Source organism: Physeter macrocephalus, chromosome 19, assembly GCF_002837175.3.
Source record: "Physeter macrocephalus isolate SW-GA chromosome 19, ASM283717v5, whole genome shotgun sequence".
In the NCBI taxonomy this organism is placed as follows: Eukaryota; Metazoa; Chordata; class Mammalia; order Artiodactyla; family Physeteridae; genus Physeter; species Physeter macrocephalus.
In genome coordinates, this window is record NC_041232.1 from 33,167,708 (window position 1) to 33,189,578 (window position 21,871).

A 21,871-nucleotide genomic window follows, 5' to 3' on the forward strand; every position below is an offset into this window, starting at 1 on the left:
TTATTGAAAACCTTTGTTTATATATTCATTTTATAGAGTTAATTTTTTTCTTTTTTCTTTTTTTTTTACAGTTCAAGCTATATTTTATAAAATCAAAGGTATATTTATTTTAAAATTAAATTACTAGGGGGACTTCCCTGGTGGTCCAGTGGCTAAGACTCCAAGCTCCCAATGCAGGGGGCCTGGGTTCAATCCCTGGTCAGGTAACTAGATCCCACATGCTGTAACTAAAGATCTCGCATGCTGCAATGAAGATCCTGCGTGCTGCAACTAAGACCCGGCGCAGCCAAATAAGTAAATAAATAAATAAATATGTAAAAAATTAAGTTACTAGAAAAATTTAAGATTAAATGTGATTTAAACTTAATTCTTTTTTTTTTGGCCACACTGCACAGCTTGTGGGATCTTAGTTCCCCGACCAGGGATTGAACCTGTGCCCTTGGCAGTGAAAGCATGGAGACCTAACCACTGGACTGCCAGGGTATTCCCTTAATTCTTTTTATAAATTAGAAATTCCACTTTCTTTTAGAAACATTATCAAATTTATCTTATAAAGTTTTAAGGATACATTTTCTACGTATTCAGTATATTGTTTGATTAGTTAATTTTCAGTGAGTTTATGAGATTTGTTTAATTCCACAGTTAAGAAATAGCATTTCAAAGGTATATTCACACTTTCTTTTTTTGTAGTATAAAGTTATTTTCCTGTAGGCATTAAGAATGTTGATTTCAATCCAAGAGTTGAAATATTCAAAGCATAGTAGGAACTTTATTATTTAGAAAATTGTTTTAATGTCAGTGACTTTTTAATGTACTTAAAAAAAATTCTCTTACAGATCAGGGGGCTGATTTTGGATGGATCTTCACAGTTAATCCAAGAAGGTCTCAAAAGTGGCTTTCTTCATACACTTTATGAAAAACGGGACAAGTATAGTGAGCCCATTACTTTACCACTTGATACCTGCAATTTGTCAGAATTATGTGAAATGGCAAAGCATTTGCCTTCTCTGAATGAAATGGAACTTCAGACGTTACAATTGATGGAAGATGATATATCTGTTACGGAGCAGGATTTATTTTTACGGATTGTTGAAAACAACTCTAGCTTTACAAAAATGATTACTTTAATGGGACAGAAATACCTGCTGCCACCAAAAAGCAGTTTTCTTTTGTCTGACATTTCTTGTATGCACCCGCTTCTGAACTGTAAGTAATTATTATGTTTATTATTAGAAAAAGATAATTTTTTTGTGGCCTCAGAAGTCAAGAACAAGTCTGAATGTTGAATGAGCATGAGCATTTTGTGATAGGGTAAACACTTAATTTTCTCAGTGTATTTTTTCTTTTAAATTCAATTTTAAAGTGCTGACTTCTGTCTTAAAAATTAAAAAACTTCTTATTACAAACAAAGGGTCAAAAATTTAACTAGTCCCAAAGAGAGTAAACGTAGTTACTGTTCTGTACTTAGGAGTTCAGAGTACAGTTGGGGTTGACCAAATAACTTTATTTAGCTTTTATTCATAGCAAAGTAGAAACACTTCATATATGAATGTTAATTCCCAAACCATTCCTAGCCTTTTAGGTTACATTTTAAGCTACTGTTCAAGTTTATTATCTAAAGTTTCTCAAAATATTTTCCTGTATAAAGTTAAAAAATTAGATATTTAAGTCCAGAGTCATATACACCTGAATTTGAATTTAGATTCTGAAGCTTAACTGTGAGTCTTTAGGCACTTCACAAAACTGAGCCTCAGTTTCCTAGTCTATAAAATGGATATGATAATACCTACTCCAAGGGTAATTTTGGGGATTAGATGAGATAATCTGCATCATGAGCTTAGCTCAGTGATTTATATGTTTCTAACAAATTATAACTGTTATAATATTCTAAGGGATGATGTAGGTAAGAGATATATTGATCAAATTGAATTTAATCTGTTTAATGTTATTTGGACATTTTTTAGCAAAATTTTACATTATTAACATAACATAGCTTATTAATGAAAAGCTTCTTTTAATTACTTTCAAACCGTCTTATAAATGATTGGTTATTCATGTCACAGTGTCATAAATTCTTCAGGGTAAATGACAAAATAACAAATTAATGAGAAATTCATGCTATATTTGAACATTTTTTTCCCCATTCTTTTTGATCTTTGTTACTCTAATAGTTTAAAAACCATCACCTCCTTATTTTAATTTGCATTCTTTTGATCACTTATGAGATTGTATGTTTACAAAAATATACCTCTGTTTATAAAAGGAAAAGGGACAGCTCTTCCTTACAGTAAAATTCCAATTAATAAATGTAGGTAGAATGATGTAACTAGAAAATTTCCATTTGGCACACATCATAGGATTTGGGTGTCAAAATAGTGGATGAAAAGATGAGATGCAGGATATTTGCACAGTCTTAAAATATCTCCCTGCAAAATACTTATTAATTACAAAGGTAAAACTGGAGAAACCTGGCTGACAGCATTTTAACCAAATGATCAAAGGTAGTATCACTAATAATGAGACATTTTGACACTGTGTTTCCTGATAATGTTGCTCTGATAAGGGCATGGTGGTACTCTTGCCAAAAATAAAGAACCTAAATTTAATCACGAGGAAATACCAAACCCAAACTTGAGGGACATTCTATAAAATGACTAGCCAGTAGTCTTCAAAAGTATCAAGGTCATAAAAGACAAAGAAGGACTGAGGAACTTTTCCAGATTGGAGGAAATTTAGGAGACATGGCAACTGAATGCAATGTGTGATCGTGGTCCAGAGAAAAGGACACTAGTAGACAATTGGGGACATTTTGTTGTGGTCAGTATATCAGTTAAAAGACAAGTTTTATTTCATGTAAAAAGTTGAAAAACAAAAGCAAAAAAACCACACCTACCCTATCTAGGCTTGAAATGACCATGTTAATATGGCTACCAAGACTTACAGGACATTTATAAATCATTGATGTCTAGCTAAGGGAGCTGTAGTTATTTTTAGGAAGTCTCTGCAATAGGTGAAATTATGGTAAAATCCCAGAGGTACTAAATTATAAGGGGAATCTCTTAATTTTTTTAGATAAATTATTTGAATAAATGCCGCAACTCCTTTTCTTGCATTCCAGTATATTTGTGTCTGTAGTGAATGCACTTCATTGTTGAAGAACATGTTAAGTTTTTTTTTTTTTTGCCATGTGACATGTGGGATCTTAGTTCCCCAACTAAGGATGGAACCCATGCCCCCTGCAGTGGAAGTGGAGAGTCCCAACCACTGTACTGCCAGGGAAGTCTCAGAACATGTTTAGTTTTTAAAGTGATACATATAGAAGATATTTTCTGAAATTGTCTCTTTGTTTTCAGGTAAGAAAACATATGATGTAATTGTGATAGATCCACCATGGCAGAACAAATCAGTTAAAAGAAGTAACAGGTAAGTATAAATAATTTATCTATTAGATATGTTTTCTCAAAGCTCTTGTCCTTTGTACATTCTAGTTACATATGCTAAAAGCATTACTTTATGATAATAGATTGTCTGAAACTACTAAAACACTTTCGTTTTAAGATTTTAATTCCCTTAAGTAGATAATTCTCTTGAACTAGAACTATATGTAGGTGTAGGTTAAGAATGTTAAAAGTAATATATTTATTAATGATTAAGGTTACTAACTGTCCAGTTCAGGGATGTTTCTATAACACCAAAAGGCAACATTTTTGCCTTCTTTGATATCAAATTCTAAAGTTTAGAAATCTGTGCCAAAATATAGTATTCCTTAATACTGCTATGAATGAATTGGTCTACTTCATTCTGAAATTTGTTTTTATTTATGCCACCATTTAGTTTATGTAACCTTTTAGAGTGATAAGTTCAATTAGTTAGTAAGATGACATTTCCTTTTAATAGCTTTTTAAAAAACTAAATTTTTCCCTCTAGTTCTAGTGAATGTCTTCAGTTGTATTTCCTCTCAGTCTTCGATTTTCTAGACTGAACAGTTCCTATTACCTTGACTTAAACTTCATATGACATTTCTTCTCCACAATTATCTTGTTTTCTTATGCTTTTTGTTTATGAGCTGTACCAATAATTGGACTTTTTTCTCTTAAAGTTTCAAGGATCATACAATGAATTCCTGTAGCTATTCTCTATATGTGTGTATTTGTGCATGTGTGTAGATATTTATGTATATATATTTTTCCTTTATTAGTCAGAATCATATAGGGAGATACTGTGATATATGTAAATATCTTGTTACCAGTTTTAGCATCTGTGGTAGGTATAATACTGTTGTCCCCCCTCCCCCCACACCCGCCTCCATGTCCTTGGCCTAATCCCTGTAACTTGTGAATATGTTAGGTTACATGGAAAAGGGGAATTAAAATTCCAAATGGAATTAAGGCTGCAAAGAAAAGCAGATTACTATGCATTATCTGGATAGGCCAGTCCTTAGCTGAGCTGTAGACAGGAGACCTAACTGAGGGTATTTCTCCCTTTTTTCTTTTCTGTTATTTTTTCTTCTTTTCTTTCTCCCTCTTCTCCACCCTCCCCCCGCCCAAGTCTTCTCTCCTCTTCTTTCCTTTAAAAATATATAGTATATAGAAAAACTAACCAAAAAAAAAGAAAAAAAAAGAAAAGAAAGTAAAAGTGTATAGTATAAGCATATTTATAGGCTGATGGTAAGGAACTACTAGAGAGGTTGAAAATACAGAAGGAGGGGAGTAATTAGCATCACTAATAGACTAGAAGATGGGAATAAGAGAACACAGCTGGAGGGATAAGCTTTTTTTTTTTTTTTTAATTTATTTATTTATTTATTTATTTTTGGCTGTGTTGGGTCTTTTTTTCTGTGTGAGGGCTTTCTCCAGTTGTGGCGAGTGGGGGCCACTCTTCATCGCGGTGTGTGGACCTCTCACTGTCACGGCCTCTCCCGTTGCGGAGCACAGGCTCCAGACGCTCAGGCTCAGTAGTTGTGGCTCACGGGCTTAGTTGCTCCGCGGTATGTGGGATCTTCCCCGACCAGGGCTCGAACCCGTGTCCCCTGCATTGGCAGGCAGATTCTTAACCACTGCGCCACCAGGGAAGCCCTGGAGGGATAAGCTTTAAATATATGAAGCCATGCTATCCTTTAAGAGGAAATGTATAGCAATGGGTAAGTGAAAGCGTATAACCAGGCAGGAGAGGGTTAGGTAGTTGAAGCAGTCGGATGGCTTTTTTTTTTTTTTTAATTGATATATGCGTTAACTTCATCTGCCAAGAGTGAGTTTGGGCAAGAGACTTGAAAAGAGATGAAGGTTTGTAGTAGTTCACCAAGGATAAGTAAAAGAATTGATGAGTAGTTTTGAGAACCTGAGAATGGACTTAACTGAGCCAATTCTTCAGTTTAGCATTTTTCTCCACCTGATTTTTTCCATATGAAGAAGTTGACTTGAATTGTGTTGAAATTGAATTGAATTGAAGATTAGAGGTTTGCAGGAGTTATGGGGTGAAGGAGTAAAGGGGAGATTGGAGTTGGGGGTGCTAGTGAGAAGGCAGTGAAGTGATTGGTGGTTGGTAGTATGTGAGGAAGAGGAGAAAGTGTGGGCAGGAAGAAACTGATAGACTCAGTAAAGTGGAAGAATGGGGCACTGACTGAATGCTTTGATAAAGTCAAAGAATTGGTGACGGAGAAGAGGTAATGGCCAATCATCAGAAAATCTAGAAACAATAAATACTGGAGAGGGTGTGGAGAAAAGGGAACCCTCCTGCGCTGTTGGTGGGAATGTATATTGATACAGCCACTATGGAGAACAGTATGGAGGTTCCTTAAAAAACTAAAAATAGAACTGCCATATGACCCAGCAATCTCACTACTGGGCATATACCCTGAGAAAACCCTAATTCAAAAAGATACATGTACCACAATGTTCACTGCAGCACTATTTACAATTGCCAGGACATGGAAGCAACCGAAATGTCCATCGACAGATGAATGGATAAAGAAGATGTGGTACATATATACAATGGAGTATTACTCAACCATAAAAAGGAACAAAATTGAGTTATTTGTAATGAGGTGGATGGACCTAGAGTCTGTCATACAGAGTGAAGTAAGTCAGAAAGAGAAAAGCAAATACCGTATGCTAATGCATGTATATGGAATCTAGAAAAACGGCAGGGCAGGAATAAAGACGCATAGAGAACGGACTTGAGGACATGGCGGGGGAAGGGGAAGCTGGGACGAAGTGAGAGAGTAGCATTGACATACACATACACTACCAAATGTAAAATAGATAGCTAGTGGGAAGCAGCCGCATAGCACAGGGAGATCAGCTCTATGCTTTGTGACCACCTAGAGGGGTGGGATAAGGAGGATGGGAGGGAGGCTCAAGAGGGAGGGGATATGGGGATATATGTATACATATAGCTGATTCACTTTGTTGTACAGCAGAAACTAACACAACATTGTAAAGCAATTATACACCAATAAAGATGTAAAAAAAAAAAAAAAGTAATGGCCAGAGATCAGTGTATATGGTTTCAGAAATGGAGCAAGTTTGAGTGATGCCAAGGTCCAGGTTTTGGCCACTCGAATGGATTATTGAAGTGGGGTGAATGCAATTGTGTTTAATTAGGGGAAGAATAGGTGAGTGTATACATTATTTAGCTTGTGCTTTGAAATTGCCCAGGATACTGGCAAGATTTATGTTGGTGAGGTAGAAGGATCTCAGAACTTAAATCCTCATTGCATATGGAGAGTGAGGATGTAATAGTTTCGATAAGGAACATTGGAGGCTAGATAGCATACTTCTCAAAGAGAAGGGGATTTTACACAAAGGTAGATGACTGATAGCCTGGCACTATCATACTATAGTATGATATACCATACTATTATGGTAGTACTTAACTACCATAACTATAGCCTGGCAATAGGAGAGCTAGGAGAATAATGACCTCTCCTCTCTCTGTTGTGTGTGTTGGGTGCTGGAGAAAGGGCCACATTGGTTTGATGGGGTATTGTAGAGCAAGTAGTGTTTTAGCAAGAGAAACTAGACTTCATACTACTGATGACCAGAAGGTGCAAGACTGTAGAATTTTTTTTTTGTAATGAAAGCATGAGAGTTTCAGAGAGCCCAGTAGAACTGATTGGGAGGGATGAAAGAAACAGGATGATAGATTGAAGATGTTGGTGGGATATTGAGACAGTAGTTTCAAGACTGTTAATGGGGTCCCTTTGTAATGTGCAGATTATCAAACCATAATATTTGCTTAATTTTGAATGTTAGAAAAGCATATAGATAATATTAGTAATTACTGAAATGTAATACATTTAGAAATGATAAAGAAATATGGTTTCATCATTTTAAATTAGTAAAAACTAAAAATATTATTTCCGACTTGCGTGTAATAATGTGTCCACTGGGTGTCAGTGTGGCTTCATATTTAGTTGCACAAATAAATATAGGAGCTTTGTGTTTGTGGAGTCAGTGTTATACAGGTCTTCTCCCTGCTTATTTTTCTTTTTTGCAGCAAATTTTGCTAATATTTTTTTTCTGTTTATTTTTAGATATAGTTATTTATCACCACTGCAAATCAAGCAGATACCTATCCCTAAGCTGGCTGCTCCAAACTGTCTTGTTGTTACCTGGGTGACGAATAGACAGAAGCACCTGCGTTTTGTTAAGGAAGAGCTTTACCCTTCTTGGTCTGTGGAGGTAGTTGCTGAATGGCACTGGGTAAAAGTAAGTTTAGAAGTTAACGTATTTGTTAACTTTATTTGTTACTAAGGTGTGACATACAAGTCACTTAAAAGTAGCATCTACTTTTTAATGCTTAACATGTCACCGCTCTACTCCTTCAACATGGTCTAATTAAAATGTTTACTTTGCTGCTAAATACCTTTGTCTTCTTATTCTCAAGACTTTTTACCTATTTGTTCTGTATATTTTTGTAGTAGGATCCCAAACTACTGGCCTTCAGAAATCACTTAGAGATACCAGGATGACATTTTAAAAAGCTCTGATGTCTGTAGTTTAAGAAACAACAAACAAAAACTTTGGGGGATTTGTCCATCACTAAACATAGAAATTGTTTTACTGTTCATCTTCTTCCTGTTTACTCATCCAAAATTTCAGCTGCCCTTTGTGACTTCTGTCCTTCTTTCTTTTTTCTTCTCCTTCTTCCCTTCCTCCCTTCCTTCCTCCCTCCCTCCCTCCCTCCCTTCCTTCCTTCCTTCTTTCTTTTTTTCTTATGTTTCTGGGGATGAGAGGGAGATAGCAAAGAAACCTACCGTGGAAGAGTTGGGAAAATGCTAGAAGCAAGGACCTTTTATACTTTAAATCTTAACTTAGTTCCTCAGTGCCTGTTTTTGAAAGAAATGATTCCAACTCTTGGATTGGTTGAATGATCTTTAATATCTTTGCTTGGTATAAAAATACCAAAAAATACAAAAATATAAGGCATCAGTTCAGCGTTCATTAGACATCCTTTTAAAGATACATTGTCTACCAGGTGAATTCCACAAAAGCCCTCCTAAATTTTAAAAAGGTAAACCAGGTTATTATGGGTTGAATGTTTAACATTTATATAATATTTATATAACTGTATATTCATTTTAGACACAGGTTCTATTTTTATGTGCTTTGTGTACTTTGTAGTGTACTGGAATATCTTCTAAAAGCTGTGTACATTATTTATTTGCACCTATTTTGTGAGACTTGGCAAACAAACACTTATAGTTGTGTCTTTGCATTTACAGTTGTGCTTTGGGCTTAGTTTTGGTTGATTTGCTGTAGGACCATAACAGGAATATAAAACTCCATTCCGCTCTGTCTATTATGGCAGTTCTTTTATAATCAGAGACTGAGGCCAAAGTCACGAAAAGGTTACCTTCTGAAATTAAAACCAGTAAAATGTTAATACATGAAAACTAAGACTGTTCATTTCTGGTAGTAATCAGTTCTATGAGATGGTATGATATGACTATAGCTTAAAACAAAAATATGTTTTATGAAATACTTATTAGGTAATTGAACATTGTTATATCAGAAGCAGTAATCTGCATTGAGTATAAAGGATATCCAAAAAATAAGAATTTGCCAGCGTTTATAAAGTGCTATGTGGAATAGATGCTGTTTCTCATGGGCCCTAGAGTTGATAAAAGGACTTTACTGATTTGGTTTTTTAGGTACCTCGATATAGGGTAAAGGGTTCCACAGAGAATAGATATGAATATTCTGATAGTGAAAATATTTTCTTCCTTGCTTAATGAATTGATATTGTTATTATAAATTGTGTTTTGAGTTTGATTAGCTAAAGTGAGTCTTTGGGAGTCTGATCACTCCAGGATGAAATGATAAGATTGAATTTCTGGATTTATAATGCCAAGAAATTGGACCACGTATTGTCTATTTCATCAATCCCTGAGCTTCTTTCATTATTAATTTTAGCTCTGACAGTATTTAATGCCATTGTTTCCTATAAGTAAAGGAAAATACTTTATTGTAATCGACTTAGTCGCATTGCCAGTAATAGGTAAATGTTATTTGAACAAATAAATGAATTAATGATGGCATGGTTTCCAATAATAAATTTTAATGAGAAATAGGTTTTTGTGTGCAAGATGATAAAATGATACTTAAAATTTTTTAGTCCTTCATAGCTGCCTTGTCCATTATGGTAGTCACTAGGAGTATGTAGCTCTTCAGCACTTGAAATGTGGCTAGTCCAAATTGAGATGTGGTGCTAAATGTAAAATATAAGTGTTTTGGATTTAAAAGACTTAGTATGAAAGAAAGAATATAACATACCTCAATAATTTTTTGAATTGATTACATATTGAAATGGTAATATTTTAGATATGTTAGGTTAAATTAAAAATAATTAAAAATTATTTAAAAGTTAAAATACAATTAAAATTAATTTTGCCTCATTCTTTTTGCTTTTTTAAATGTTGGTACTAGAAAATCTAAATTACATGTGTGGCTTAAATTTGTGGCCCACATTATATTTTTATTGGACTGCAGTAACCTTGAGGTTTAATACTTCTTTTTCTTTGGTGCAAATTGTATAGTGGTAGGAAAAAAAACCCAATCCTTTTCCTGGATATTTACAGATGTATGGGTTGTTTTTGTTTTTGACTCCTTTTTATCAGATCACCAGTTCAGGAGAGTTTGTGTTCCCATTAGATTCTCCACACAAAAAGCCTTACGAAGGTCTTATACTGGGAAGAGTTCAAGAAAAAGCTGCTTTACCATTAAGGTAGGAAAGGTGATTTTTCAAAATTGTATAAATGTATTAATTTTAAGGCTTTTAAAAGTTATTAATGCAGTGATCATTAGTTTTTGTTAATTTTTACATTTTTGAAAATCTGAAAATGGCCAAGATGAGAAAAGTGTGAATGGTATGGCATATGAAATTTTATATTATCTTTTGCTTTATCTAACGTGTAAGAGTCATTATTGTAGAAAAGGAAACTATCTGAAATTTCTTAATACTTAGATTGTTGATTTCCATTATTTCTATTCTTAAGTTTATTTTAAATTCAGATACTATTGGAAAGGTGAAAAAAAATCAAGGCAACTGTGGCTTATATGTAAAAAATTGTCCTTTAAAATATAATTTACGTTTTTGTTCTGTTTTAATAGGAATGCAGATGTAAAAGAGCTCCCCATTCCAGATCACAAGTTAATTGTCAGTGTGCCCTGTACGCTTCACTCACATAAGCCACCTCTTGCTGGTATGTTTTTATAAAATAGTTATGACTTCTGTGAAATTGACAAAAGGGTTGAATGTATTGATAGTATTTGAATAGTCTAGAAATTTGGAAATTAAATCATATATGTTATTTTAATTAATATTCTAAAATCATATAGCAGAATTTATGAAATAGAGAATAGATTTTTTTTTTTGCTACAGAAAGCTTTGTTGTTTCCAACTGGTCTGTAGCTTGGGAGAGGGCTCCAGGCGGTTATACAGCTGCCTAGTGGCAGCAGGGAGAGGCTCAGGCAGAGGCCCTGAGACCAGGAGGTGGCGACGGGCCCTCAAGGGCCGCTGGGCTCGAAGGCTACTGGTCCTAAGTGCTCTCCCAGCCCTGGCTGGGGGCCGGCCAGCCTGTGGAGGTTGGTCAGGAGGTCACCCGTCTTCTTGAGTCTCACCTCCTCATCCAGGAGGTGGCTCCCCAGGAAGGCACAGAGATGGTCTGTGTGGGCAGAACCCAGGGCATGCAAACCCAAAAGGGCCTGGTTCAGGTTCTTCTCCAGGCCCATGGCAGCTTCTGTGGCGTCCAGGGCTTTGCCCCACTCATCTTGGGGCGGCTTTGGCGTGTCCTGGAAGAGGGTGCTGCTGCCACGCTGGTTTTACATCTTGGAGAGGTTCTGGGCCAACTTGCTGAAGGAGGCAGGGCCCTGGCCCTCGAGAGCCACATTGTGGCACTCGGAGCAGAAGCCCAGAGAGAGGTAGGTGTAGCAGGCCCGCGGATGCAGGTCCACCAGGCGGGTGACTGCACCCTCCACTTGGGTGGAATAATTCTCACGAATCGGAGAGGTCATCGTGGGTGGCACTAAGGAGCTGACCGCAAAAGCAGTGTTGCCTGGTCCTGGAGGTCACAACTGGAAAGGAGTCTGGAGGGTGGTTGGTGGTTGGAGAAAGGGTCTGTTATGTTAAAACGCTGTTGAAGTGGAGACGGAGCCGCGTGACCACCCAGCGCACCCGTGCAGATTACTTTTACATTACTTCAGCCTTTCCTCTTCGCCATTTTTTAGGTTCCCCTTACTAACCGGGTTGTTATCCCATCACTGCCCTCAGCAGAATGAAGACTGATGGTGCATGTGAGGACTAGTTCTGCTAGGTGCTTTATTGTGCTGTCAGGGTTCTATCCCTTGCTGGCTCTAAAGCCAAGAGCACAGAAAGCAGTCAGAGAGATGGTTAGAATTCCCTTGATAGTTGGTAGACACTCTCAGTTTTATGTTGAGGTGGTGTTACTTTTCTGAACCATTGGAAAGGTAATTGCTGCAGCCTGCAATTCTTACTAGTCTTAATGCTTTAGTATAATGTCCATCATTTAATAAAACTAAGCAGCAAGGAATAGTGGAAAGCTTTAGCTTTTCAGATTGACTAACATGAGTTTGAATCCTGGTTCTGCTACTTGAGCAAGTTACTCTAATAATTTTCCACCTCAAAGTTGACATTTGAAGGGGGAATAATGATATTTAATCTTTCAGAGTTGTGAGGATTGGTTATATTTGAAATTCTGTAGCACATAGTAGAAGATCAGTAAATGCTAAATTTTTCAAGTGAAAGAATAAAAAAATAGGAATGTAATAGGAATAGGAATATGAGAGATACTGAATTTGACATTCAAAGTTTACTATTAAAATTTTTTCTTTAGAAATATATATTTTATTAATTTGGTGGTCCTGGCTTAAATAAATCAAAACTTTCAAGCTGCCACTCAGGAAGACTATAGGCTCTCAGCTTATCACCTGATTTTGCAGAATGTGGGATAGTTCATGAGCTAGGATACATAGGAAGGTGAATTCAGATTCCCAAGAGAATGCTTATTGGTAGCATTTAAGATTTCTATTATCTTAAATTGCTTATACAGAGAGTCTTTAGTGTTAATTCATTTGAGAAATGTTCAGATGTCTACCTGTTGATCCATTCTTTGACTTAGAGGGATTGTCAGTGAATAATTGCCTGTAAACTTTGGACTGTTATAGATTCTTAACTGCATTAAACATTTGACTTAAATGAAAAGTGAAGCTGTACTGTTCTTTGAGAAAAAAATTATGTTTGCCACCAGTTATACTCATTGGAGGAAATCTAATTTGTATTCTTCTCATTTGAATTTTCTTTATCATTTGGTGAGTACCAAAGCTTAATTTAGGGTTTTTCTTAGGGCTTATTTTTTTACTTTTAAAAATCCAGGAGCTAGACCCAAAAAACCTTTCATTCTCAAATGATAGTTAAACTATTTCTTAATTCATTTTACATAGATTATGTTTAAAGAGTAGTCTTAAGATATAAGGTTTTATAAAATAGTGATTAAAATTAGTCTTTTATTAATACTTATAAAAATTAGTACATATTATGGCCTGTAGTTACGAAGTGCAGTTCTGCTGTATTCCCAGTAGAGAGCAGCACAAACACATTTTTAGCATTGAGAATATTTAAAAAGAAAAGTTAGATTTTGCGGGGGGAAAAATTTTGTGTGACTCAATATATGTTATTCTTATGTTTTGGTTAAGTACTGGTAGACAAGAAGTATTTATAATCCTTTATTTTTGAGTTCATGTTACTGGATAGCAAGTTCCTGTATTTTGGATACAGAGCCACACAAAGTCATCAGAAAGCAACTTTCAGATTTCTGCAGTATATTTTACACTGAGGTGAGAGAGTAGCATGGACATAAATACACTACCAAATGTAAAACAGATAGCTAGTGGGAAGCAGCTGCATAGCACAGAGAGATCAGCTCAGTGCTTTGTGTCCACCTAGAGGGGTGGGATAGAGAGGGTGCGAGGGAGGTACAAGAGGGAGGGGATATTGGGATATATATATACTTGTAGCTGATTCACTTTGTGATACAGCAGAAACTAACACACCATTATAAAGCAATTATACTCCAATAAAGATGTTAAAAAATAAATAAATAAAAATAAATAAAATAATATTTTACTCTGAATCATAACCCTAGGATTTGGGATAATATATGTTATCTATATAATGCTTAGAACTTTTTTACATGTAAGTGTTCTTAAACTGCTTTATGCCAATTCACAAAATGAAATGTTCTCTCTTTTGCTTCCAGAAACACTAAGGTTTTTTTTCTTTTAACAAGTTTTAATTTGTTATTTCTACTGCAAAATGTAAAAAAACACCAAATTGGAAGCATATTCTGTTTCAAAATGAGACATTTACTCTTTTTAAGTTTTAAAATTTCTTCCTATAGACTGAAACATAAGCCAACAATAGCTATGGCTTACAACCTAACATAAATGTATAATATTTTAAGTTTAAAGATTTAAGGTAGGAAAATCATGAAATAAAAGTATTTGAATGAAAATTTTGTCTTTCATATTGTACCTTAGAGGAATTTCTACTCCTTTTTACTAGTTTACTTGCAACAATTTGTATCTGAACTGTTAAATATAGTTTGATGAGATTCTATGCACTGACATTTGAGCCGCTTTTCCACCAGCCATGCCCTTTGCTCCCAAGCAGAAGGGGAATGACGGGCTATGTATTAATTACTTCCTCTCCATTGGTTACAAGTATGTTTTACTAATGCCAGATGTTATATAATTATTTATATATATGTCATACTCATACTTAAATTTATACATTTGAATTTGCTTTTTAAAAATTGAGCTAATTGACATATAACATTGTATTAGTTTCAGGTGTACAACATAATGATTCAAGATATATATACATATTCAGTGATCACAATAAGCCTATACATAGTTACAAAATTTTTTTCCTGTGATGAGAACTTTTAAGATCTTGCATTTTCTTTTAAATTGATATTTAAAATTAGTAAGAATAAAATATTTCCATTAATTTGCCTCTATTTCTTTTGCTTTATTTTGAAATTAAACATATGTGGTTAACATTACAAAAACATTACTCCTTGATTTTCTGTGTTTCTCAACTAGAAAGGAAAAAAGCCATGCAGAAATGTGTTCCATTGATAAAGTAGAAGGTGATAAATGGGTTTAGGTTTTATGTATTTTTCCACTCCAAGTACCTGGCCATCTTTTTCTATTAGCTTGTGAACTCTTAGAAGACATGGATATCTATTTCTTTTGTTAAGTCCCATAGTGCTTATAATGGGTGCTCAGAAATAGTAAACATTAAAAAAAATTTTTTTATTTATCTAGGGTGTGCCAGGTCTTAGTTGTGGCATGCAGGCTTCTTAGTTGCGGCATGCATGCAGGATCTAGTTCCGTGACCAGAGAGCACACCTGGGCTCCCTGCATTGGGAGCACAGAGTCTTACCCACTGGACCACCAGGGAAGTACCTCAGAAATAGTAAACATTATTGACTGGCTGATTCCAGTTTAGACTCCAGTTTAAAATTCCAAAATAGAGTTGCTAACATCTTTGTACCAAAGAACTGAACAAGCAGAAACAAGAAAACAAAACTTTGCCTTCAGTATAACCTTAGACCACATTAAAAGTGAATTGAGGCCAGTAAGGCATTGAATTCTTGGGGCAAAAATGGAAAAGTGACATAAAAGTTTATTGTTCTAAGACTCTGGGGAAATTGTTCTCACTCAAGTTTAATAGCATTTACTTATATACTTATGAAAGGACTAGAAGTCTCATGTAAGCATCACCTAGAAGCTGTCAAAGCCCAGATTTGAGTTTGGTGAGTTATAGACAATGAATACTTTAAATTCTTTGATTTTTGATAATCAGGACCAGTGCTTTCAGACAAGTGAACAATTATTTTGCTGTGAGAGCATCTGAAGAACATGAAATATACATTTTAAAATATATTATCTTTTACATCTAACCTATATCAAGTATTTCTGAGGAACCCTTATCATTGCTAAAGGGAATTTGATGGGTTTCTTCCAAGCTCCATCTTATATAGCAATTAAGAACTATATTTTGCCAGTTCCAGTGACTTTTCAACCCTGAATCGTTATTTTCATACTCAGTTCCTGTCGTAGAATATACATATATTAAAAAAATGTAGCTAACCAGCAACATGATCAAGGTTAAATTGATTTAAATATTTGTCATTCAAATGAGCATGTGCTTTAAAAAAAAGCTTCTACAGTATTCTCTTTTTTTCTTTTAGTGTAGATCACAGCTGTTTAGCCAAGGTATAGATGAGATGCTGTTTTCCTAACAAAATATAATTTTCAGTAGTTATGAATACATTGAATACGAAATACTTAACTGTGGAAATAATATGGTGAAATTTTAGGTAAAGAAAGATCTGTAATTTGGAAGTGAAGGAGTGTTCTCAGTACTACCAAGTTACAGCTGAGGAGGTAGAGTTATTTGTTAGATATATGCTCTGAATATTTCTCTGTGTTTCCAACTCTTACACTAAAGTATGTTTTTGCAGAGACTTATGTTTTATCTTAGTTTTTAAAGTGGGTTGTCTTTTTATTGTTCCTATAGACTTTTTTTTATGCATGGATTACATTTATTAAAAAATAAATTAAGTTAGTACTCAGGAGCTATGTCAGTATTATTGGAAGACTGAAAAGTTACCAGTGCGGGTGTTAAAATCCTCATTTCTTATCTACAAATGAAAACTGATAAATCAGGACTATTGAAAGTTCTGATGGTATTGTTCCCAATCTCAAGGGTGTTTATTTCAAATGACTTTCTAACTATAAATAGTAAAGCCTGTGATGAAATCCTTGAAATTAACTTGCCTTTTTTTTTTTTTTTAAGGAAACATCCCTGCTTTTCTACTCTTTACTGCTAAAGGAAATTGATTCCTTCCTTAATAATAATTTTTGTGTTTTTTTCTCTTTTTTTTTTTCTGGACAGAGGTTCTAAAAGACTATATCAAGCCAGAGGGGGAATGTTTGGAATTGTTTGCTCGAAATTTACAGCCAGGTTGGACTAGTTGGGGCAATGAAGTTCTCAAATTTCAACATGTGGATTATTTTGTTGCCCTGGAGTCTAAAAGTTGACTATGTTCTTAAAATTGTGTTTTTCTTCAGTTTTTCCTCACTCCTTCTCCCTTCATTCTAATAGATTTTTCCTTTTATTACCGACCAATATGCTTAGAGATGTAAACAGGACTTGGTTTTTCAGCAAAATGATGAGAAGTGACTATCTGTCATATAATTTTGAGATGAATTTTACTTCATTTGCACTAGTATTTCACATTATTCTGGGCTCTGCAAATAAAGAGGTAAGCAGTTAGAACGATGGCAAGATTTTGTTACTGAAAAAGTTCAGAAAGCATGCACTATAGACCTGAAGTCACAATTCTATGTATGGGTGTGTTTTGTTTGGGCCATATGGTGTTGTAAAAAAAAATTGGAGCCATCATTCTAAAAAATCAGGAAATTTCACATAATAAGTCCATATTTCTGTCTTTCTTTAAACATCAGAAACTCTGGCTACACTGTGGCCTGTGTTCTTTCCTGGCATCAGTCTGTGGGACCCAGTGGTGGCAGCTCATTTGGGAAGGGCCTTGTACTCTCCAGTTTACCACAGTAACCCTTGTCCCATGCCACTCACTTATATTGTTTACCTGACCCCTGTACAACCCGAATTTAGAACGTCTAGTATACTGCTACATTCTGGAAAATGTATTCAAAGACCTGCTAAGTACTGCATCATTGTACTGAGTTCATGAAACATTTTTTGGAGGGTTTTAAATTTCATTCAGGGTCACTTTTCAATTACTTTTTAGTTTTGCTTGTTTTTCTAGAAGAAAAATAAATTCTTAATAATGTCAGAAAGTAAACACTGTTTGGACTTAATTGATATTTATAGAACATTCCATCCAAAAGCAGCAGAATACACATTCTTCTCAAGTGCACATGGAACATTCTTCAGGATAGATCACGTGCTGGGCCACAAAGCAAACCTTGGTAAATTTAAGAAAATTGAAATAATATCAAGCATCTTTTCCAACCACACTGCTATGAGATTAGAAATCAACTACAAGGAAAAAACCGTAGAAAACACAAACATGGGACTTCCCTGATGGTGCAATGGTTAAGAATCCACCTGCCAATGCAGGGGACAGGGATTCGAGCCCTGGTCCGGGAAGGTACCACATGCTGTGGAGCAACTAAGCCCATGTGCCACAACTACTGAGCCTGCATTCTAGAGCCCATGAGCTGCAACTACTGAGCCTGTGTGCCACAACTACTGAAGCCCGATCGCCTAGAGCCAGTGCTCTGCAACAAGAGAAGCCACCACAATGAGAAGCCTGTGCACTGCAACGAAGAGTAGCCCCTGCTCACTGCAACTAGAGGAAGCCTGCATGAAGCAACGAAGACTCAACACAGCCAAAAATAAATAAATAAATATTTGAAAAAAAAAACAAACCCACAAACATGTGGAGGTTGAACCATGTTATTAAACAACCAATGGATCACCTAAGAAAGAGGAAATAAAAAAATACTTAGAGACAAATGAAAACAAAAACACGACAATACAAAACCTTTGGGATACAGCAAAAGCAATTCTAAGAGGGAAGTTTATAGCAATACAATCTTACCTCAGGAAATGAAAAATCTCAACTAAACAACATAACCTTACACCTAAAGCAAGTAGAGAAAAAAGAACAAACAAAACCCAAAGTTAGTAGAAGGAAAGAACTCAAAGATCAGAGCAGAAATAAATAGAGATGAACAAAACAATAGAAAAGATAAGTGAAACTAAAAGCTTTTTCTTTGAAAAGGTAAACAAAATTGATAAACCTTTAGATTCATCAGGAAAAAAGGGAAAGGGCTCAAATCAATAAAATTAGAAGTGAAAAAGGAGAAGTTACAACTGACACCACAGAAATACAAAGGAATCAGAAGAGACTACTACAAGCAACTATATGCCAATGAAATGGACAACCTGGAAGAAATGGACAAATTCTTAGAAAGGTACAGTCTTTCAAGACTAAACCATGAAGAACAGACCAATCACAGACCAATATGAACAGACCAATCACAAGTACTGAAATTGAAACTGTGATTAAAATACTTCCAACAAACAAAAGTGCAGGACCAGATGAATTCTATCACAGGTGAATTCTGTCAAACACTTAGAAAGGAGTTAACACTTATCCTTCTGAAACTATTCCAAAAAGTTACAGAGGCAGGAAAACTCCCAAACTCATTCTGTGAGGCCACCATCACCCTGATACCAAAACCAGACAAAGATACTACAAAAAAAGAGAAAATTACAGGTCAATATCATTGATGAACATAGATACAAAAATCCTCAACAAAATACTGGCAAACCTAATCCAACAATACAAAGGGTTCATACACCAGTGTCAAATGCAAGGATTTTTCAATACCCTCAAATCAATTAGTGTGGTACACCACATCAACAAATTGCAGAATAAAAACCACGTGATCATCTCAATAGATGCAGAAAAAGCTTTCGACAAAATTCAACACCCATTTATGATAAAAACTCTCCAGAAAGTGGGCATAGAGGGAACCTACCTCAACATATTACAGGCCATATATGACAGACCCACAGCTAACATCATACTTAGTGGTGATAAGCTGGCAGCATTTCCTCTAAGATCAATGAGATCAGGCTGACAGCATTTCCTCTAAGATCTGGAACAAGACAAGGATGTTCACTCTCACCACTTTTATTCAACATAGTTTTGGAAGTCCTAGCCATGGCAATCAGAGAAGAAAAAAACCCCCAAAACCAAAGAAATCCAAATTGGAAAAGAAGTGAAACTGTCACTGTTTGCAGAAAATCCTAAAGATGCTACCAGAAAACTACTAGAGTTCCTCAATGAATTTGGTAAGGTTGCAGGATACAAAATTAATACACAGAAATCTCTTGCATCTCTATACACTAACAATGAAACATTGGAAAGAGAAATTAAGGAAACAATCCCATTTGCCATTGCATCAAAATAATAAAATACCTAGGAGACAAAAGGCCTGTGCTCTGAAAACTATAAGATGCTGATGAAAGAAATGGAATATTATACAAACAGATGGAAAGATGTACTGTGTTCTTGGATTGGAAAATCAGTATTGTCAAAATGACTATACTACCCAAGGCAACTACAGATTCAATGCAATCCCTATCAAATTACCAATGGAATTTTTCATGGAACTAGAACAAAAATTTTAAAATTTGTATGGAAACACAAAAGACCCCTAATAGCCGAAGTAATTCTGAGAAAGAAAAATGGAGCTGGAGGAACCAGGCTCCCTGACTTCAAACTATACTACAAAGCTGCAGTAGTCAAAACAGTACGGTACTGGCACAAAAACAGAAATATAGATTAATGGAACAAGATAGAATGCCTACAAATAAACCCATGCACCTATGGTCAATTGATCTATGATAAAGTAGGCAAGAATATACAATGGAGAAAAGACAGTCTCTTCAATAACTGGTGGTGGGAAAACAGCTACATGTAAAAGAATGAAATTAGAACATTCTCTAACACTATACACAAAAATAAACTCAAAATGGATTAAAGGCCTAAATGTAAGACGAGATACTATAAAACTCTTAGAGGAAAACATAGGCAGAACACTCTGACATAAATTATAGAAATATCTTTTTGTATCCACCTCCTAGAATAATGAAAATAAAAACAAAAATACACAAATGGGGCCTAATTAAACTTAAAAGCTTTTTCACAGCAAAGGAAACCATAAACAAAATGAAAAGACAGGGCTTCCCTGGTGGTGTAGTGGTTGAGAGTCTGCCTGCCGATGCAGGGGACACAGGTTCGTACCCCGGTCTGGGAAGATCCCACATGCCTTGGAGCGGCTGGGCCCGTGAGCCATGGCCGCTGAGCCTGTGCATCCGGAGCCTGTGCTCTGCAGCGGGAGAGGCCACAACAGTGAGAGGCCCACGTACCGCAAAAAAAAGAAAAAAAAAAGAAAAGACAACCCACAGAAAGGGAGAATGTATTTGCAAACGAAGTGACTGACAAGGATTAATCGCCAGAATATACAAACAGCTCTTGCAGCTCAATATCACAAAAACAACCCAATCAAAAAATTGGCAGAAGATCTAAATAGACATTTCTCCAAAGAAGACATACAGATGGCCAAAAAACACATGAAAAGATGCCCAACTTTGCTAATTATTAGAGAAACGCAAATAAAAGCTACAATGAGGTATCACCTCACACTGGTCAGAATGGCCATCATCAAAAAGTCTACAAACAATAAATGCTGAAGAGGGTGTGGAGAAAAGGGAACCCTTCTACGCTGTTGGTGGGAATGTAAATTGGTAAAACCACTATGGAGGACAGTGTGGAAGTTTCCTTACAAAACTAAAAAAATTAATAGAACTACCATATGATCCAGCAATCCCACTCCTGGGCATATATCTGGAGAAAACTGTAATTCAAAAAGGTACATGCACCCCAGTGTTCATTACAGCACTGTTTACAATAGCAAAGACATGGAAGCAGCCTAAATGTCCATCGACAGAGGAATGGATAAAGAAGATGTGGTACATATATACAGTGGAATGTTCCTCAGCCATAAAAAGGAATGAGATAATGCCATTTGCAGCAACATGGATGGACCTAGAGATTATCATACTAAGTGAAGTAAATTGGACAGAGAAAGACAAATATCATATGATATCACTTATATGTGGACTCTAAAAAGATGATACAAATGAACTCATTTACAAAATAGAAAGACTCATTGTTTTCAAAAACAAATTTATGGTTACCAAAGGAGAAAGGTGGGGGGAGGGATAAGTTAGGAATTTGAGATTAAGAGATACGCACTACTATATATAAAATAGATAACAAGGACCTACTGTCTAGCACAGGGGACTATACTCAGTGTTCTGTAATAATCTATATGGGAAAAGAATCTGAAAAAGAATGGGTATATGTACATATGTAACTGAACCACTTTGCTATACACCTGAAACTAATACAACATTGTAAATCAACTATACCCCAATATAAAATAAAAATTAAATTAGAAAATAAAAATAAAGAAAAAAAAGAAAGTACTTATGATTGTGAAAAATTTTTTAATATTATTTCCAGATTTTCTACAAATAAATATTTGTTTACTAAGTAAAATATTTTTACTGAAATGGTTCTTTGAAAAGCATGCTGATTTATTATGTATAAGCCTTAAAAAATATTTTTAGGTATACTTTTCACATAATAAAATTCTCCAATTATCAGTGTCGAATTCATTGAGTTTTGAAAGCATACATATATATCTACCACCAT

General features: G+C 35.3%; 1 protein-coding gene across 2 annotated transcripts in view; it reads left to right on the forward strand.

The window, feature by feature from the left end:
- Window positions 1-21,582, forward strand: part of METTL4 (methyltransferase 4, N6-adenosine) — a 31,572-nt gene extending 9,990 nt beyond the window's left edge. Inside the window, exons 4-9 of one of the 2 annotated variants that reach the window (XM_007121845.4) lie at window positions 837-1,206; window positions 3,354-3,423; window positions 7,535-7,709; window positions 10,121-10,227; window positions 10,614-10,705; window positions 16,486-21,582. In XM_007121845.4, coding sequence (XP_007121907.1) covers window positions 837-1,206; window positions 3,354-3,423; window positions 7,535-7,709; window positions 10,121-10,227; window positions 10,614-10,705; window positions 16,486-16,631 — 960 coding nt within the window. In that variant the 3' untranslated portion in view covers window positions 16,632-21,582. Of the gene's footprint in view, window positions 1-836; window positions 1,207-3,353; window positions 3,424-7,534; window positions 7,710-10,120; window positions 10,228-10,613; window positions 10,706-16,386; window positions 16,437-16,485 lie in introns of those variants that run through there. The other variant, XM_028480569.2, reaches the window with a different exon arrangement.
- Window positions 21,583-21,871: the final 289 nt, after the last annotated feature.